A 20,264-nucleotide genomic window follows, 5' to 3' on the forward strand; every position below is an offset into this window, starting at 1 on the left:
CCCTTAGCCCCTCGGGCGGTGACTGTCCCCTGTGTTCACATACTGCCTGCACACACGTACCGGTGACACAGCGTCCCTGCGGCTAAGCCTCGCATGAGTTTCTAAACGTTTCATAAAAGCGATTGTAGGTTTCATTAGTTTGTAGCGCTGGTAACTTAGTAGAACCAAAAAGCAGGAAGTGTTTGTGCTTCTCTTAAATGCGAATGTTTGAGGGGAAGCAGGTTTGATCACCGAGGAGTCCAAGGGAGAGAGAGCCAGGAGCCTCCTTTGCAGAGCGGTGGAACTGGTTCCTAGAACGACCATCCCTTGGAAATGTCACCACTTTCCTTTAGATTGGTTTAGCACAATGCCTGGCCTGCGACGCCTGCTCCCTGAGGACAGCGCTGCAGAGCCCGTTTGCGGTTGACAGTTGCAGTAAATGCCGGCTGTTTTCTCATTAAAGAGCCTGCCCGTGACTCATTCCCCAGAAGAGGACCTTTCTTATCTGACTGTGCGGTGTTTCTGTCCTGTCTCTGACGCTCTCGGTGCTGCACTGGTTCATTGCTTTTATTATTTTTTTTCCCCTTCAGTGTCTGTAGGTACCATGGCTTAAAGCTCTGATTAGAGTCCCCTGTTAGCCCCTAAGCCCTGGTCTCTACTTGATATTGTAGTCTCTCCCTGTCATTGTCAGGGCCTTGTGCCCTATAGCTCTTTTGACAAAATATTTTTTAAATTAAATACATCAGACATCTGCTAGAGCCTGGAGGATCAGTGTGCGTCTCCTCCGACCTTTCTGGTGCTTGAGGCGGGCGTAAGGCCCACAGTGCCTTGGGGCAGTTGTCCTGGCCCTGCCAGCAGTGCTGGGAACCCAGCAGTGTTTGTGTGTGGACACAGTTTCCCAGGGCCTTTCAGGTCTTTGTTCCCCCAGTGGGAGGTGCGGGAGGCGGGGCAGATGGCCTGTGTGTGGCACTGCAGTTTCCGAATGTGTACAGTGGCCATAATTGTTCATTCGTTCATCCGTTCCAGACACAGTCTTTGTTCTTGGACTTAGGTAGTGGAGACGGTACACCGAATAAGGTAGAGAACAGAGAGATCTGTTCCTTAGGAGTTTATGAGAGAAAGTACTTCTACCAGGGCACGTCTGGACGGTCTGCGTGCATTGGGTGGATCCGAGGCGGTCCTTCACTTGGAGCTGGACGTGGGGAGATCAGTGAGTGACGGCAGCCGAAGTGAAGCGTGCGTGGAAGCAGGAGCACCGTTGTCCGCGTCCTGAGGGCTCCTGCTTTACACGTGCAGAGCTGAGATGCTAAGCAGGCTTGCTTGCATTTCTGGCCTTCTTTGGGAGACAGGTCTCTGGTGTTCCTATGGGCATCCTGTCAAGCAGAGGACCTACGCTTGGAAAGACCCACGTAAGCGGTGATGGCCACCGCAGTCATCCCATCCCAAGTTGAAGGCGGCCACACACAGTGGTGCTGGCTGTGCCCCAGGCAGGCACCCTGTGGAGCTGACCAGCAGAGCTAAAGCCCAGCAGGGCTCTCCCCCCAGAACCCCCAGAAGGAGAACGGGCCTGTTTCCACCCTGAGGGGCACCTTTTTCTAATTTGCAAGAGGCACCCAGAGGGCTCGGATCTGTTTCCTTTTGTTTCTTAATGGTGCTCACATGTCCTGGCCAAATATTTAGCATCTTACTGTACTGTAATTTGCTAAATGACTTCCTCTAGCCATCTGTGGGGACTCAGCCATCATCGGGAAGAATGGCTCTGTGTCAGACACTTGCAGAAATTCGGGAGGACGTGCTCTCTTGGGTGGCATTTTTGCCTTCTGCTTCCCTTGCTGCCGGGATTAAGTCACAGGCTCAGAGCCCCTCCCCCTCCTCCATCTCCCTGCAGATGAGGAAGGAGCCCCAGCACTGCTCAGCACCCACCTCCCTGGGGGCCTGGGATGCACGGGTCACTGCCCCTACTCCTTGCAGCTTTGGTGCAAGGCCTTTTCTGTCACCTCGTGCTGGCTGTGCCCGCCGCCCTCTCTGACTCCCGATGCCTCCTTTGCTGCTTTCTTCCTTTCTCCCTCATCCTGGTTGGCTTGGTTCTGGAGAGAGAAAGACTCGAAAAAGGAGGCTTGCAAGTGAAGAGCAGACAAGGAGGGGAGGGCGAGTGGGAGCGGCAATGCAGCGGAGGGCGGGGAGGGAATAATGAAATGGACCTTGGCGGTTAGCGGGGGGTGAGGGTGACAGGACCAGGGGCGGGGTGCCCGGGCCCTCAGTAACCAGGTCGTCTTCCTCTCCTCAGGTGCCCTCATGCCTTCTCCCGCGGACCATGTCCATGATCTTTTCTGCCACTGTGGTACGGGTGAGGGACGGACTGCCTCTCTCGGCCTCCACTGACTTCTACCACACCCAGGATTTCGTGGAATGCAGGAAACGGCTCAAGACCTTGGCCCAGCGACTGGCCCAGTGTCCAGGCCGAGGTTCCGCTGAAAGCTGTGACTTCAGTATACAGTAAGCCAACACGCTCATCTTCTCGGAGCAAGCAGCACACCCGGGGTTCCTTTTAACTCAGTGTTGCTGCTGATGTTGGGCCGACGCTAGGCATAATGATCACAGATCACGTGGCATCAGGGGGTGGTCTGGGCTTGTGTGTGTGTGGTGGCTTTCCACAGAGCCCAGTGCTGCTGCACCTGCTCCTGACGTCTCTTCATGGGCACCCCTGAGCTGCGGGAGACCCAGCTTCAACCATTTTTCATGCCATTCCTTTGGGCATTTTTTTTTTTCCTGTACTTAGATGCAGGGCGGGAAGATAGACGAGGAGGGAGGAGATGCCGGGTTAGAATGCTGGGGAGGATTAAGGAGGAGAATGAAAAAACCAAGAAAATAAGAAAAAAGACTTCCCTTACAGCTCTTGGCTGCCGTTTTTGCTTTTTAAAATTTTTTAACATTTTATTTCAGAATGCTTTAATTTGCTTCTTAATTTTTTTTTCACTTTTAGTCTTACATTTAGTAATTTGTGATTTGTGTTCTGTGGCAAGAGCAGGGGCATGAAAATTGAGTGAGAGTGTGTTGTTGTTCTCAAGGAACTTAGCCTGATGTGGGAACACGGGACACAGATGACAGCGCAATACAGTGGGGGAAGTAGGATTCCATGTGTCAGTAGGGTTCCACAGTTGAAATGATCCCTTTAATAATAGCTCCTATCTTTGAGTGTTTTCTGTATGCCAGGCATTGTTCCGGGCTTTTGGTGGTAGAAAAGATAGGCAATAGCATTAAACAAACATACCAAGGTGAAAGACTTAACTAAATTACAGTTAGTGCCTTGGGAGGGCCCAGGTTTGCATGCAGGCTGTCAGGTACCCAGGTGTTTTCTTTTTCTTTTCTTTTTTTTTTTTTTTAATAGAAGGCCTAGAAACAAGACCTTTTTTTTTTTTTTTTTTTTTTTTTTTTAATTTTTGACAGGCAGAGTGGATAGTGAGAGAGAGAGACAGAGAGAAAGGTCTTCCTTTTTGCCGCTGGTTCACCCTCCAATGGCCGCTGCGGCCGGCGCATCATGCTGATCCAAAGCCAGGAGCCAGGTGCTTCTCCTGGTCTCCCACGCGGATGCAGGGCCCAAGGACTTGGGCCATCCTCCACTGCCTTCCCAGGCCATAGCAGAGAGCTGGCCTGGAAGAGGGGCAACCGGGATAGAATCCGGCGCCCCGACCGGGACTAGAACCCGGTGTGCCGGCGCTGCAAGGCGGAGGATTAGCCTGTTAAGCCACGGCGCCGGCCCCCAGGTGTTTTCCTCATGCACGGTATCATTTCTTGTTCTGGGATATGGAGCATGAAGCCAGCTATTCTATGAAGGAATCAGGGTTTAGACAGGTTTTGAAATATCAGAATGGCTTGTAACAGATCGTGCATCTGTGCTTCTAGTAGTTAGGCCTTCACTTACCAAGTCCCCTTTGCTCTCCTGGAGCAGCATGTATGCAGTTGGCCTGATGAGTTGGAATCTTTTTAGGTGAATTCGTTCTCAGGATCATAAAAACAAAAGGAAGAGTCCGGACCTGACACCAGTTAGATGGTGTGGCAGGTGAGAAGGATTGCGTCCTGAAGAGGCTGCCCCATGGCAGGCAGGTGCACCTGTGCAGTGGGTGCAGAATGCCCAGGAGCCAAAGCCTGGCTGCATCTGCTCACCTCCGCAGGTCCTGTCTCTGATGGTCCCTTCCTCACCATGCTGTGATGAATTAACTTGCGTTATACCTCAAATAGGGAATCTCTTCTCTATTAAAGGATATTTTTCACAAAATAAAAAAAAGTCTACAGTTTTAGAAAGAAATCTTGGGTCCTGTAGTAGTTTTGAGAAAAAGGACCATGAACTGCCCTACTCATTCATGTTTTGAATGAGCTGCCCACTGTTAGTTTCACAGAGGAAACTGGGGCTTTCTAGTTACAGGTGAGCAGTGCTGTAGCTCTTCATATCTAAGGGGCGGTCTCATTTCCTAGGGCTATCGTGACAAATTACTCCAGACGGGCTTCAAGCAACAGAAATTTGTTCTCTCACAGTTTTGAAGCCTGAAAAGTCTCTGCTATCTTTGAGGAAGATCCTTCCCATCCCTCTCTGTTACCTTCTGACAGTTTCTGCATTCCTTAGCATTCCTGGCTGGTAGATACATCAGTCCACGCTTGGCCTCTGTGGTCACGTGGCCTTCTTCCCTGTCTCTGTGTCCAAATTTCCCTCTTCTTCTAGGATACCAGTATGGGTGAGGGCCTGCAGCACCCAGAATGATTTCCATTTGTCTAGGTTATATCTGCAAAGACTCTAGCTCCAAATAAGATTGCGTTCACAGGCACTGGAGCGTATGTGGAACCCACAGCCAGGATCCTCTTTTATATAGAAGCACATCTGTGTCGGACATGCTTAGACCCTTCTGAAGGATTCCTCCCATAAGGAGGAGGAGAGTCCTCATTTATTGAACTTGGAAAAGTTTTTACAGATAGAGTTTCAGCTATAAGAAGATGGTAGAGGGGCGGGCGCTGTGGTGTAATGGGTAAAGCCACCACTCGCAGTGCCAGGATCCCATATTTGCACTGGTTCAAGTCCCGGATGCTCCACTTCTGATCCAGCTCTCTGCTATGGCCTGGGAAAGCAGTAGAAGATGGCTGAAGTCGTTGGGCCCCTGCACCCCTTGGGAAGACCCAGAAAAAGTTCCTGGCTTCGGATTGGCGCGGCTCCAGCCGTTGTGGCCAATTGGGAAGTGAACCATCGGATGGAAGACCTCTCTCTCTCTCTCTCTGCCTCTCCTCTCTTTGTGTAACTATGGCTTTCAAATAAATAAATAAATAAATCTTAAAAAAAAAAAAAAAAAAAGATGGTAGAGCAGTACACCCTGAAAACCCTCCTGCCAAAAACACCCAGAAATGTGGGTAAATATCTATCAAAAATTATTTTTAGTGGATAATTGAGCTTGAAAGAAAGAAATTGCAGGGTGTCAAATGAAGGAAGAGCAGAATACCATGGAAGCAGAAGAGTGAGCTTCCCCTGAGGCTCCTGGGTAATTGATGTGGTGAACTTGGGGCTTGAACTTCAGCACCCACGAGATCCCTGCATTAGGAGGGGGTGTCAGACGAGACCCTACATAAAGGAAAGATTCTTGTCAGGCTCCACTCCTAGGGAAGTGATGGTTGGTGAGAAACAGGCTGCCCATCCATACACACAGAACTCATCTCTACTTGGTTCTGATGGGAAAGGAAAGTAACATCTCTCCTAGGAGACTGAGACCCTGCTCTTGTGCCTCCTGCAAGGCTGGCCCTTGAGTTTATACCCCCTCCCCCCCGGCCTACAAATCCCCAAGCCAAGGCTGGCGCTTCTGTAATGACTGATGCCATTCCTGGAGTAGCTGGCCAGAGCAAATGCAGAACTACAGTGGAAAAAGTGTACCCCGGCTTGACTGCCGGGGATTCCCACAGGAAAAAAGAGGCTGCACAGCAATGAGCTCTTAGCAAAAAATGAAGAAACACAAGAGGAGATGTTCCACAGTCAGTGGGAGTCAGTAGACACCACACACTGGTGAACTACAGTCTCCCCCTGGAGCTTGAAATGACAACACGGCGATCTGGAAAGAAGCAGAAAAAGACAAAGAGCTGTGCATTCAGCTCATAGGGACCAGAGTAACCTTAGTGCCAACCAGGTGAAGACAGTAGAGGACAGGAAAGTTACAGGCCATCCTTAAATTTCATAGACACAGAAGTCCTAAATTGAACATTAACAAATTAAATCTAGCAGCTATAAGTATATGGATTTGTAGACATTTACAACCAGCAAGGGCTTATTTCAGGATGCAAGGATGATTTAATGTTAGACAATCTATTGATGTCGATTAAAGAAGAAGAACATTTTTTTTCAATAGAGACAGAGAAGTCTGAGGCTGACTCCCACTAATAGATTGTACATCCCTCCTGCATGAATAACAAAAATGATCCCATGTTGTTGGTGACTAATACTGCTAGATATTTTTTTTTAAATACTTATTTATTTGAAAGGTATGTGGGGGGGGGGGGTGCGGTCTTCCATCCACTGGTTCATTCCTCAAATGGCTGCAACACCCAGAGCTGGGCCGATCCGAAGCCAGGAGCCTTTTCCAGGTCTGCCACATGGGTGCAGGGGCCCAAGGACTTGGGCCATCTTCTGCTGCCTTCCCAGGCCACAGCAGAGAGCTGGCTCAGAAGTGGAGCAGCCGGGACTAGAACCGGCACCCATATGGGATGCCAGCCCTGCAGGTGGTAGCCTCACCCGCTGTGCCACAGCACCAGCCCCACTGCTAGACGTTTTAAAGGAAGTATGAGAAAGAGTGTCAGGAACAGAGCTCTCTGAAGAAGCAGCGCACACGCAGCAAGCGGCCACGGGACTGTGTCAGGCCTAGCAGGTGCAGGCGTGAGGCCAGCTTGTGTCTGGGAGTGGGCTGGGAACGCAGGGGTCTGTTTCCTGGTAATGCAGATGCCACCCTTTTGTTTCAGTTTTTCGTCTTCCGGGGATGTGGCCTGCATGGCTATCTGCTCCCGCCAGTGTCCTGCAGCCATGGCCTTCTGCTTCCTGGAGACACTGTGGTGGGAATTCACAGCATCCTATGACACCACCTGCATTGGCCTAGCCTCCAGGCCGTATGCTTTCCTCGAGTTTGGTTTGTAACTCTCTTTTTGTACTTATTGCTGTCTCCTATGGCACTGTTTGAGTGGAACTTTTGTTTGGGTTTGGCTTTGACTATCAGGATGTGTCCCTGAGCAGCCTTGGACCACGAGCTGTCCCGGCAGTAGCGCAGCCTGAAAAGCTCTGTGATTTGTCTGTGGCTTTTCTCCTCTGCAGAGCCTGGGGGTGGGTGGAGATCGGGTGAAACCTGTGCAGGTGAGTAACCTGCAGGACTGCGGACCCCCTGCGGACCCCTCCTGAGGCCGGGGTCTGGAGCTCGTGGCTGACGGGCCAGCTGCTTGGCTCTGTAATCTGACGGAACCGGCTGCACTTACCCCTATATGTGTTGCCTGTGGCTGTTTGCCCAAGATAGCAGAACTGAGTTGTTGCGGTGGAGATCAGGGAGCCCAGCATCCCATGCTGTTTACTGTCCAGCACTTTGGGAAGATTTGGCCGGCCCCTGCTCTAGAGCAGTGCTGATCACAGGGTGGGCTTCCCTCATGAGGTAAGTACAGAAAAGTGAGAAACAGTGTTTACAAAGTCTTACGGTCACTTGGTGTTCCCTGAGATATTTTTATTATGTTTTATCAGAATATCAGCCTGCAACAGTTTGGAAATAAGAGAAAACCAGTCGTTCACTCAGTGGTCTGAGACGCTCTGCCCTGGAAGAGGGTACTGCGCTGGTTTTCTGAGCTCAGCCAGAAAGGCCTTGTAGAGGCCCGGGGCTTTGGACCGCAGCCTGATAATCATGGTGTGTGCTTAGATTTTGTCACATGTGGCTCATCTTGAGCTCGGGAAGAGGACAGGGCTAGAGACGGGCATTGCATTCTGTGGTCTCTGTGCAGAGAGCTGCTGTCTGTGAGGTTCTGGAACAAGGAACTTGGCAGCCTTTGGTGCTGGTGATCAAATAGAGGACCAGCAGCTGGATGTGTTGTCACCTGATTTCTGCTTACTGCCTCCACTCACCTTCTCTCTGTTGGTCTTCAACCAGGACTGGGCCAAGCCAAAGCCAGAAGCCTAGAACTCAGTCCTGGCCTTCTATGTGGGTGGCAGGGACCCAACTACTCGAGCTATCTCTGGCTGCCTTCCCAGGGCACACAGTAACAGAAGTTCCCAGAATTGGGAATGGAGCCAGGACACCAACCTGTGTTCTCCTATATGGGATGCAGGCATTCCGAATGGCTTCTTTTTTTTTTTTTTTTTTTTGACAGGCAGAGTGGATAGTGAGAGAGAGAGAGACAGAGAGAAAGGTCTTCCTTTGCCGTTGGTTCACCCTCCAATGGCCGCTGTGGCCGGTGCATCTCGCTGATCCAAAGCCAGGAGCCAGGTGCTTCTCCTGGTCTCCCATGCAGGTGCAGGGCCCAAGCACTTGGGCCATCCTCCACTGCCTTCCTGGGCCATAGCAGAGAGCTGGCCTGGAAGAGGGGCAACCGGGATAGAATCCGGCGTCCCAACCGGGACTAGAACCCGGTGTGCTGGTGCCGCAAGGTGGAGGATTAGCCTGTTAAGCCACGGCACCAGCCCCGAATGGCTTCTTAATCACAGTGCCAAATACCCACCCTGACTTGGAAATATTCTGTGAGTTGCTGGGAAGGTCTATCAGAAGTGGCTGGGCTAAGACTCAGGCTAACACTGAGACTCTGCAATGCATTATTGCCCCCTGTGCACTCACAGACTCTGCCTTGAAGAGGCTGGTCAGACTGTTGTTGATACGTAGCAGTCATTTATGTTGAACTTGAAACTGTTCAGGATCTGGCTAACTTGCACGATCTCGCTTAGAAACGTGATCTTACTCATAATGACTTCCAATGTCCGTTCTGATGAAAATATTTAGTTTGGATCCCTCCCTTTTTGCAGACAGCATCATTCAGAAAATGAAGTGGCACTTTAACTACGTGAGCTCCTCCCAGATAAAGAGCAGCATGGAAAAAATTCAGGAGGAGCTTGAGGTCCAACCCCCAGTGATTCTCACTCTGGAGGACACAGATATGGCAAATGGGGTGATGAACGGTCACACACCAGTGCACTCAGAACCTGGTAAGTGGCTGGTGTTCTCTGATGTTGACATAGGCCAACTGGTATCACATAGTTCAAATGGACATTGTTTATTACTAGAAAGATGTCTGATTTTTATTTATGTGTGTGTGGGGGTGAGAGGTATAAAATATGTTAGAAAAAATATGTAGTGATCTTGTTTCCAAGTGGCTATTTTAATTAATTTGATAATTGTAACAATGGGTTGGTTTGAGAGGAGGCTTTTTTTTTTTGTAAGATATATTTTACTTATTTGAAAGGCAGAGTTAGAGAGAGAGATGTTTCATCCTCTGGTTTACTCCCCAGATGGCCTCAATGGCTGGGTTGAGCCAGGCTGGAGCCAGGCTGAATCCAGGAATCAGGAGGTTCATCTGAGTCTCCTACATGGGTGCAGGGGCTAAAACTCTTTTTATTTATTTATTTTTTGACAGATAGAGTTGGACAATGAGAGAGAGAGACAGAGAGAAAGGTCTTCCTTCCATTAGTTCACCCCCCAAAAATGGCCGCTACGGCCCGAGCTACGCCGATCCGAAGCCAGGAGCCAGGTGCTTCCTCCTGGTCTCCCATGTGGGTACAGGGGCTCAAGCACTTGGGCCATTCTCCACTGCCTTCCTAGGCCACAGCAGAGAACTGGACTGGAAGAGGAGCAACCGGGACTAGAACCCGGCACCCATATTGGATGCTGGTGCCCCAGACGGAGGATTAACCAAGTGAGCCACGGCACTGGCCCCAGGGGCTAAAGCTCTTTCCCAGGCATGTTAGCAGGGAGCTAGATCAGAAGTGGAGCAGCCAGGACTTGAACTGGTGCCCAAGTGGGATGCTGGCATCATAGGCAGCACCACAGTGCTGGCCCTAAAGGGAAGCTATGCCTGGAGGAAAATCAGGAATTGAAAAGTGACTCGGCAGGTTGTTTTCTTACAGGGTGCAGATGGTGAAAACAGTTTCATTCTCTTTTGCTCAAATCACTTATTGAACTATACATATTTATACAATATATATATTATAATATATATTTTGGGGTGAGTGTTTTTGGCAGAGTGGTAAAGACGCTGCTTGGGACATGTACATCCCATATCAGAGGACCTGGGTTCAAATTGTAGTTCTGTTTCCAATCCCACCTTCCTGCTAATGTTCCCCCTGGGAGACAGCAGGTGGTGGCTCAAGTAATTGGGTTCCTGCTACCCACATGAGAGACCTAGATTGATTTCCAGGCTCCTGGCTTCAGCTACAGTAGGCAGCTTTAGTAGGCATTTGGGAAGTGAATCAATGGATGGAAGATCCCTGATTGTCTCTCTTTCTGCCTTTCCAATAAATAAATAAAATTAAAAAAAAATAGTGAATATAAAATGAGTTCTTATCTCATCTTATCCCTTAATAAATAATTACAAATCTCCACTGAGAAACTCCCACTTCCATTAGTGGAGAGAGGGCTATGGGAAAGACAATGGCCAGGGCCAGGGCTTTTGGTTCCTCTTTGTCTGATTATCCAGTGGACACAGGGAGCTTTCTCCATCCCTTTGGATCCCAGAGTCCTCATCTGAAGAGTGAGGTATTCACGAACATGATCACAGCGCTCTGTTTTCTGGCATGAACACTGTTAGCCACTCAGTGCTTAGCATACAACAAAGCATGGTGGGTTTTTTTTTTTTTTTTTTGCATTCTTGTTTTACAGTTATATATAATTAAACTAATATTTAATTAAAGTGCATATTTATTTATATTCTATGAATTCTGCTATTTAAGAGCTAATAAGTCTCCTCTGAAAAATAGAGCTGTCTAGTTGATAATAGTCTAATTGTTTTGGTTCTATACTTGACTCATTGCTTGAATCTTACAAGTGGTGTATTAAAAATGCTCATGCTTTTGTCCTAACTTTGTATTTGGGTTTGATCTGTTTCAGCCAATACATTCCTAGATTGGCTCTCAGGCCAGTTAGTAAGTTTTTTAATTTAGATTGTGAGTGAACTGAAGTTTTGAAGTAGACCCCAAGCTTCTGCCTTTGCCACACGAGAATATGGAGATAACGTTGTAATGTATGTTTTGTTTTTTGAGCGCCTAGACAAGAGGAGCAAGTCCAGAAAGTGTCAACTTGCCCATCTTTCTAGGACGTTTTACTATGGTTTGACTCACCCTATTGTACTGAGGTTAGACTCTCTACCGGCAGTGTGTTCTGTTCTAACAAGGACTTGGACTTGCTTAGTGGGGACTCTAACACACTAACAGTAGGCATAGGTGGGTCGTGGCTAGGCCTGTGTGTTTTTGGGCGAAATGTAAGGACAAGAAATGCATTGCAAGAAGATGGATAGGACACCATTTCATTGTGAAGACCAGAATCAATTTGAGCATTTGTTCTCGTATTAGTTCCGTTAACTACTGAGAGCTTAACTAATCAATACTTCCTCCCCTCTTCCCAATTACTTAAGAACTTAAAAATTGCATTTGCTGTGATTTGCTCCAGAAGCACACACAACACTGAATGTCATCCTTGTCAGAAGAGTAGGGCATGTTAAAGCTGAGGATTAATGTAAAATGTAGAGGCGCTTACAGCATTTGACAGCCAGTTTGCAAATAAAGCTGAGGTCCTCTCTGGTAGCACAGGAAGGTGCTTTCCAAGATTTCCCAACCCAAACCCTACTGACATTTTTGCATCAGATGATTCTCTGTTGCAGGGGAATTTAGAAACTCTTCCTTGTCTTTGCCTACTAGATGCTGATGGCACCTGTCTCTGGTTGTGACGATCAAAATCGTCTACAGACATTGCCAGATGCCCGCTAAGGGGTGGATCACCCCTGCTTGGGAGCCGCTTTCAGCAGACAGGATTATTGAGCACTTGGGAAACCTGTGCTTGCCAGAGAAGGCGACCTCTCTGGAAGAAGCTCAAGTCCTCGATCCATCCTGGCCTTCGTTTCTTGCCTATCTTTCCGCTAACGCCTGCTGCACTTAGAACTAGTTCTTTAGTCACTCTATTTAACATCATGTTCCTATCGCTAACAGAGTCCTTGGTTGTGTGTCTGCTGAGCTTTGTTTCGTGTAGACATTATTTTCACCCTTGTTTTCTTTCCCATGAGAAGCTCCCAATGTCCGAATGGAGCCAGTGACCGCCCTGGGCATCCTCTCCCTTGTCCTCAACATCATGTGTGCTGCTCTGAACCTCATTCGTGGGGTTCACCTTGCAGAACATTCTCTACAGGTAACCTTTTTTTAAAAAAATTTTAATAGTTTATGTTCAAGGACACCTGATAGAAGAAACTTTTGGGGATATAATTTATTTATAAGGTTATTGTGCACTAAGATTTAAAAAGTTTTAAAATTTTATTTTAAAAACACAAGCCCTCTACGAGAATATTGGTAAGAAATGGGCAAGTTACTACAAGGTTGTCAGACTACCCCAAGACCCTGGAGTCCCCCAGGACCCAAAGCTGGGTTATTCACCCAAGGAAAATGCTTGATTCTTAGGCTTTAAGGTCCAGGCTCTTTTCCCTGAGGGGAAGGTTATCCCATAGTCTGATTTATAGGAGGCAAATACTACATTGTCTGTGATTTTGTCAAAGAACTGTATCTCTCACAAGTTTCTTTGCTAGCTTGCTCATCTCAAAGCAACTTTTTTTTGACAATGCTTTTTAAAAAGAGTGTTTGAATGTTGAACAGATATGCCTGTTGGAGATAGAGCCTTGCTCCGTGTGCCATGTTCACACTCGGGCATCTGGTGGCTGAAGGCTGAAGCTCAGCTGATATTGGACCTCAGGGGACTGATGTAGATGGACCTGTCTGGAGAATGGCAGAGGGCTTGTGTTACAGGAGTGGCAACCCCTGTTACCACATCTCATTCTTAACCAATGTGAGCTGTGACTTCCCCTCCTATTGGTTATGATTACTTGTAACCAGATATTTGCCAACTGTTTGTGCAACTAGAATATGTGGTTGGCCAACAAGATGGTTAAGACGTAGTCCCTACTCCAGGGGCTTTTGTGGCACAAAGCAGGGTATGGTGGCAGCACTGGGCAGAGTGGCAGTGTCTGGGAGTTGGAGGAATTAGAGAACAGGTGGTGTTGACAGATGAGTAGGATTTCGAGAAGTAGAGGAGCTCTGGACTCCCTTCACGTTGAGAATTTGGTACAGATCCATGGGGACAGGAGGGTGCGTGGTGTGTCCAGGCCGCTGGAAACAGTTGCATACCAACTGTGGTCTTGTGCATAAACAGGGACTTGGGTTCCACCCAGGCAGGGATTTTGTACCATCACCCATACCAGACCAATGTCATAGTGTCTCCTTTCATCTAACTAGTCCTTCCCTTGTGTTTTCCATATTTGTTTTAGGTTGCCCATGAGGAAATTGGAAACATCCTGGCTTTTCTCATTCCTTTTGCAGCCTGCATTTGCCAGGTGGGTGAAACACTGATATTATGGGGAATGGTTAAGCGCATGACCCACTTTTGTTCTTCTGTTGGAACCATCAGCAAGTCTCTGGGTCCCATTTTTGTTCCACCAAGGTCTTGGTTCAAATCATGGCCAAGATCAGGCCTGTAGGGGAGGGACCTTAGATTCCGCCTGTTCTCATTTTACAGAGGAAGAACTTCGGGCTCAGGAGGGGAAAGTCATTTGGCCAAGGCCACAGGGCATTGACTGCTGCAGACTGAAGCCAGGAGTTTGAATCTGACTGTGCAGAAGGGAGCGATGAGATCGCAGTGGGGGTTGGCTTGGGGCTGGCTAGCATGAGGCAGGATGTCAGCTTCTGCTTGTTGTTGGGACGGTCTGAGTTCTGGAATGTCTCTGCGGAACTAACAGCTATGTATGTGTGGTTGTTTCAATGGAGAACTAGGCGAAAAAGTGCTATTTTTATAGTAATAATGATAATAATACCTTCCAACTCAATAAGACTACCTTCCACGTCCACCTCTGGGAGGTGAAGCAGAAATGAGAACATGAATTAGAGGACTTTGTGATGCTTTCCTTATTTTTATTGGGTAGTATTGAGAGGAGCTTTGGATCCCCCATAGGCGAAGTTCATTCTCACACACCTGACTTGTTTTCTTTCCTTTTTTTTTTTTTTAAGATTTATTTTATTTACTTGAAAAGGGAGTTACAGAGAGAGGTAGAGATAGACAGAGAGAGAGGTCTTCCATCCACTGGTTCGCTACCCACATGACCACAATGGCCGAAGCTGAGCCAGTCCAAAGCCGGGAGGCAGGAGCTTCTTCAGGTCTCCCACGTGCAGGGGCCCAAGGGCTTGGGCCATTCTCCTCTGCTTTCCTAGGTGCGTTAGCAGGGAGCCGGATCGGAAGTGGAGCAGCCAGACCTCAAACAGGCATCCATATGGGACGCAGGCACTGTAGGCCAGGGCTCTAACCTGACGTGGCACAGCACCGGCCCCAGTTTTCCTTCCTTTTCTTGTACACGGGCTAGGATCTTCCCACTTTCTCTGCTGTTGATTTTTGGTTTTAATTAAAATTTCTTACCCAGAGCACTTCCCCACTCTTGCCCATATGAGGGACTCCAAAAGAGTCTGTGGAAAATGGAATTAAAATACAAGTTTATTTTGGTACCAAAACTTGAAATCCATGTGTAGTTTTTCCCTAATATGCGTGTTTATGAACTTTGTGAAGATCCCTTCTACATCTTAAAAATGTTGTCTTTCCAAGAATTACATGAGTGTGCAAACCCGATTTGCGATCAAAGATTGAATCAAAGATTGAAAATGCACTCCTCTGGAAAACCTTGGGCAGCGCCAGTGGCAGTTTCCTGGGGCATGCATTTCGCGGCTGCAGGAATGATCGAGTTCCGCCTCCATTCCTTCAGTTGCTTGCCCACCTGGATAGCTCTTCCATGGGGCACTGTCTCTCTTCCACTTGAGCTTTTGTTGTGTTGCTCTATATGCTAAGAATGGGCTTTTTAGAAAACAATAACATTGAGCCAAAAACCGTTTGGACCTTTTGCAGAGCACAGTTGGCGCCTTTTCTATATGATAACCCTTGTAAAATATCACATCCTCTCCCTGTTGTGAGGCCTTTCAACTCAGAGGTGCTTCTGAGGACATGAGAAGGAGGGTGCCCGAGGGAACAGTGGCTATCTCTCACCTAACTGCCTGTCGTGGCTCCTGGAAGGAAAATTCTGTTGTAGACTTTCAAATGGGCAGGGCACTCATTCCCTCTGTGACATCATCTATTTTACTTGCCGCCTTGCTTCCCAGTCTCCATGGTCACCCAGCATTTAGCAGCAGCCTGACCAGTGGGTCCCTGCTTCCCGCTAATGAGTGTAGTTCAGGAAGCAGCTGGGTGGTGGCCCGCTGCAGCAGGTGGTCTTGCTTCTAGTCCTGTGCTGTGGTATTGTCTCTGATTGGACTTCCTCTTGTGGTCTCGTTTCAGTGTTACCTGTACCTGTTCTACAGTCCAGCCAGGACTATGAAGGTGGTGCTGATGCTGCTCTTCATTTGCCTAGGCAACGTGTACCTGCACGGGCTGAGGAACCTCTGGCAAATCCTTTTCCACATAGGGGTGGCTTTCCTCTCTTCCTATCAGATACTGACCAGGCAGCTTCAGGAGAAGCAGTCAGACTGTGGAGTATGAGGCCGGACCCTTGGATGTCCTTCTGGGAGTCAATCTGTGTTTCCTGTCCTGCTTCTCAAGTTTCCATCCTTGAAGCTTCTTTCAACCAAGCTGACTGAAAAACCAAGAATGGGGGATTTTTAACGGACACGGCCGAAGTTGTGAGCTCTCCCGATTCCCAGGCTTGGCTTCATGCCGTGTGTGACTGCAGAATTTCCAGTTGAGCACATTTCTTGGGACAGCCGAGCCGGGGGCTCACTCAGGAAGGTCAGAATGGAAATATTTAGGTCTTTTAAATTGAGTGACACAATAAACCACTAGATTGGATAACACTAGCTTTAGCAATTGGCAGTTGTCTGTGAGGAGCCAGTTTATAATCTAAATGTGACTTGGTGAGTTGTTTGTAGAGAGTCAGTACAGGGTGAATTAGAAACTTAAAAATATGGTTCCTATACATAAGCCAGATAAATTGTGTTTACATTTTTGATAAGTTGAGTTCAATATACCTTTGGAATATTTAAATATATTTTTGGATATATGTTGAACTTCATTTAGAGTAAAGATAGACAAAAGCTGAGAAAATGGTCAGGAAATTCAAGTTTAATTTATATGTAAATTTTGATGGCAGTGGGACTGTGTGGGTGTAGAAGTGTTTGTATTTATTTGCAGGTTAGGTCTGAAAACTTTTACAGTTGCTTGAGTAACCAGTACTACTGGATCGTAGGGTTATAAGCATGAGCAGAAATGAGAATTTCAAGGATTCCTTACAACTGGGCACAAATTGGAGTGGGTGAATGATGTGGATCCAGTGACACTTAGAAGCCTGTTCTTTTAATGCTGATGAATACTTGGCCCTGTGTACCTGTTCCCAGAAGACCTCCCAAATTAATTACCCCTGTACACCTTTCCCAGGGCTCTTAATTATATCAATAGGCCTCTTTTGTTTTGTTTTGTTTTGGAATGAGAGTTAAATGGATTTCAGCTTCCTGAAGCTTTCTGAGATAGAACTAACATATGCTCTGAAGAGTTAGCTTCTTTCATTGCCAAAAAATGCGCTAATCATAATTGCCCAAAATACAGTTCTGAATAAGATCACTTTGGTCTCCAGAAACATCATCCTGGGTCTCCAGGTACCCAGGAGGCTGCTTTGGGTCTTTGTTCTTTTGGATCATCTTTGGTGGAAGTCTGGAATCTAAACAGTTCATCCACAGTTGCATGGAATACTTTGGGTTAAATTATGTGCTCTTGATGTGTTTTTGAAAACCCTGTTTTGGTAGTTTTTTTTTTTTTTTTTTTTTTTTTTAAGTGAAAAGAACATTGGAATTGCAGGAAGACTGAGAATATAGTTTTAAGGAATTCAGTTATATTTGGTTATTATTGGTACTGTATTGTTATTGAGCTACCTTGGTATCATGTGAAGAAAAACAAGTTTATATGACTGGGAACTGTGTTGGGGGAGTGTTGCCATAGTAACTATTTTCTTATAATAGAATTTTCTATTTTTAACCTAACATAAAATATCTGGATAGGAAAATTATATTGGCAGCGTTGGCTTCTCAGCTGTGCACTTCTCTGCACACTGAGCAGGTGAGTTTTCAGTCGTTCCGGGAGATAGTTTTGAGGAGGTGGTAAAGTAAAATGGGAAGCCAAGGAAGGGAGGAAAAAAAATCTTTTTAAATTAGAAGCACACGCACATACAAAAAGCTTTGGAACTTAGAAGAACTTGAAGTGTCTCGATTTCTTGTCTAAGCCTGTGTGGTGTTGGTGTCACTGTGTGGCTCTGTACCCCAGATGCTTTGGGGCTCTGAGTCTTGATCCGCATTCAGCAAGCAGTAAAGCTGCAGCCCTGGCAGGCGGATCTTTCTGCTGAATGCTTCTTCCTGCTGAGGCACCAGTGCGAATGTTATGCAGAGCTTTGGTCTATTAACGTGTAGCTGAAATTTGAGATTTACTTGTGCAAACTAAAGAGAAAAGATGCACAAGGAAAACAGTGCAAGTAATGACCACAAAAATGTTGCTGAACTGAAATCCAGCTAAAAGAAACCCCCATTCACCAGAGGAAGAGCCTAATGATAGGAATAGAAGCCCTGGTGATTTTGTTCAAGGGAAATCCCAGACTTTAGGTTGACTTGGTGCAGGCTTTGAAGTCTGTGGTCCCTCTGTGCAATCCGTGACATCCGAAAGCCAGTCCCGACCCCATAAGTTATTCTCACCCTACCACAGACTCATTGCTCTTCAAGAATCTCTGTTTTCCCAGTGAGTAAATGCTTGCCTGCCCAACCAGCCTTGCAGGGCTGGATCTGGGAACAGATGAAATCATGTTGCAAACAAAACCTTCCCAGGTGCCTGTGGTTGTCAGATGCTGCAGGGTTTTGAGGGTGTGTGTGTGTTAAGTTCCATCTGCGGTATCAGTGCTGCCAGAGTGTGGCTCAGTGCTCTGAGGTGGGGCTTCCCAACCCAGTAGCCAAAGCCCAAAGAGTTTCCACTTCCCCGGGAGGCGAAGGCAACAAGTAGATTCTGGCTTTCCTTTCTCTAGGTTAGCCTGATGTGATGAGGGTTGTATGTGTACTGCGTTCCCTTTCCAGGGTGGAAACAGCTGGGACACATCTGGGTGGCATTCCCACCCAGTCCATAGGTCGGCTGCCTATGGAGTGGGGGAGGAAGGTGAGACCTGAGGCTGTGTTTTGCTGCTTGAGCTTGTGTCCTGTTATGACTCTGTTAATGTACGTCGTGACCAAGGCCCCATGTTTTAACAGCTCTTTAAGGGCTGGAGCAAAGGATGTTGGGAGAAATGCTGGAATTAAAACATGTAATCATTTTTAGTTGGCTGGAGGGATGGGAAACCCACCTGTAATAGAATGAATAGAGTGTGTAGAGGAGCATCCAGGTGGGAGCAGGTGGCATCGAGGCCCAGCCCTCTCACCCACACCCGGGGAACTAGATGTCCAGAAGTAGTAGCAGTGTGGTGGTCAGCACCGCTCAGAGTCAGAGACACCAGCAGGCAGACAGGGCATGAGAAGCAGGGGACCTGAGGGGAGCAGAGCCAGGGGCTGACTGTCTGCAAGAAGGCAGCAGCTGCCCCTTGGAGTCTGTCACTCATCGTCACATGCAAGACAGTGGTCCTTGGAGACCCTGCTGCTTGCTGGCACGATGCAGTGCAAGTGAGTACAGGCGGGGAGGGGAGTGCTGGCCGCAATCCCATGGGCCCAGCTCAGGCATGGCCCGCAATCCACGTGCTCCTCCACAGAGCCCCACACCCAGACACTGTGTTAACGGTGGAGGAAGAGAGAGTGGATGCGCCCGTGAGAGATGAGGCAGGGGAGGTGATAGAGACGGAAACACCGGGTGAGTGCAGTGTTTGTGTGCAGGCAGAGGAAGTCTGTGAGTTCACCTGGTGCGCACAGGTTCTGCATGTGTCAGACACATAGGACGGGTGTGACTGGCCTTTACGAAAAGGCGTCGTATGGTACTGCAGTGTGCATAGCCTTGTTCTTCCGCTCCAGAAAGGTAGCAGCCTCCCGCTGCCCAGGCCCAGCACCCATGATACCATTGAGGTTTCCCTGTGCTGCTGGTTGGACCAAATGTTGCAGTCTGTCCTCTACCCAACCCGGGAGATCTCTGGTTCTCCTCCATGGGAGCGGTGACGTCGAGTGGCTGTTGCTGGGGAGACCTTGTCGGCAGGGACCTGTGGCAAAGGGCTCGTCCGTAAAATCTGGGAATGGCAGGATGTGGCAACACCTGCCCCTGTGTACCAAGGGCAGAGTTGCTGCCCACCAGCGCCTGTATTTAGGCTAAAATGAAACCCGTTCTGTTCTTCTGACCAGTGCTTCGTACACATGAGCTGCTTTAACCCTTACAGGATTCTGGAGCTGCTTCAGACAGTGTTATGAGCCATTCATACAACTTAACTCCCAGGATTCTGTTTTGCTTAATAGACTTTTCCTGCTAAGAGCATAAAAAATCAAAGTCACTGTTGTAGCCAGGGCAGGCCACAGGACCACACACACTCATGTGGAGTGCTTGCCACCCGTGTCGTGCAAGTTTCTGACTGTCTTCGTGTAACTGAGCAAATGATGGGGCCCCTGAACAAACTGCACATGATAGTGAGACCTAAACTTGTGTTAAGGTGCGTACAGAACGTTGTAGAGCCGTTTATATACTGTGTATATATCAATTAAACGAGGTGGCTTCAGAAGTGAGAGGAGAATAAATCTAAAGTGTTTGTTAACGCGTGTGATTGTACTTAATGTGAGGAATTCCAAGCTGTGGGACCTTCGTCCTAGACAGGGTGATGTGGGCCTGCCACAGTGGGAGGGAGCTGTTGAGAGAACAGCGCAGGTCTTCTTGTTCAGTGACGTGCAGAAGCATGGGTTCATGTAGTCTTAGCACTAATCCCCAACCAGAGCAGCAGCCACCGCACTGCCCTGGGAGCCCAGCGGCCTGCCTCCTTGCATCCTCTGCCCATCTTGCTGTCTGCCCCTAGGCAGGCACTTTCCCCGCTCTGGGTTCTCAGCTGCTGTCTTGTGCTGTGAGGGCCCTGAAGCTTTTCATCTCCCA

At 48.0% G+C, this 20,264-nt stretch overlaps 1 protein-coding gene across 10 annotated transcripts in view; it reads left to right on the forward strand.

Moving 5' to 3' along the window:
* SEC22C (SEC22 homolog C, vesicle trafficking protein) overlaps positions 1-20,264 on the forward strand; it is a 41,128-nt gene that overhangs the window by 13,476 nt on the left and 7,388 nt on the right. For 4 of the 10 annotated variants that reach the window (XM_062200634.1, XM_062200636.1, XM_062200638.1 and 1 more), the window contains exons 2-7: positions 2,267-2,475; positions 6,964-7,127; positions 8,990-9,169; positions 12,235-12,356; positions 13,483-13,548; positions 15,528-19,928. In XM_062200634.1, coding sequence (XP_062056618.1) covers positions 2,267-2,475; positions 6,964-7,127; positions 8,990-9,169; positions 12,235-12,356; positions 13,483-13,548; positions 15,528-15,728 — 942 coding nt within the window. In that variant the 3' untranslated portion in view covers positions 15,729-19,928. Of the gene's footprint in view, positions 1-2,266; positions 2,476-6,963; positions 7,128-8,989; positions 9,170-12,234; positions 12,357-13,482; positions 13,549-14,419; positions 14,711-15,527; positions 19,929-20,264 lie in introns of those variants that run through there. The other 6 variants (XM_062200640.1, XM_062200642.1, XM_062200639.1 and 3 more) reach the window with 3 other exon arrangements.

This window comes from Lepus europaeus, chromosome 9 (genome assembly GCF_033115175.1).
Source record: "Lepus europaeus isolate LE1 chromosome 9, mLepTim1.pri, whole genome shotgun sequence".
NCBI classification, from domain to species: domain Eukaryota; kingdom Metazoa; phylum Chordata; class Mammalia; order Lagomorpha; family Leporidae; genus Lepus; species Lepus europaeus.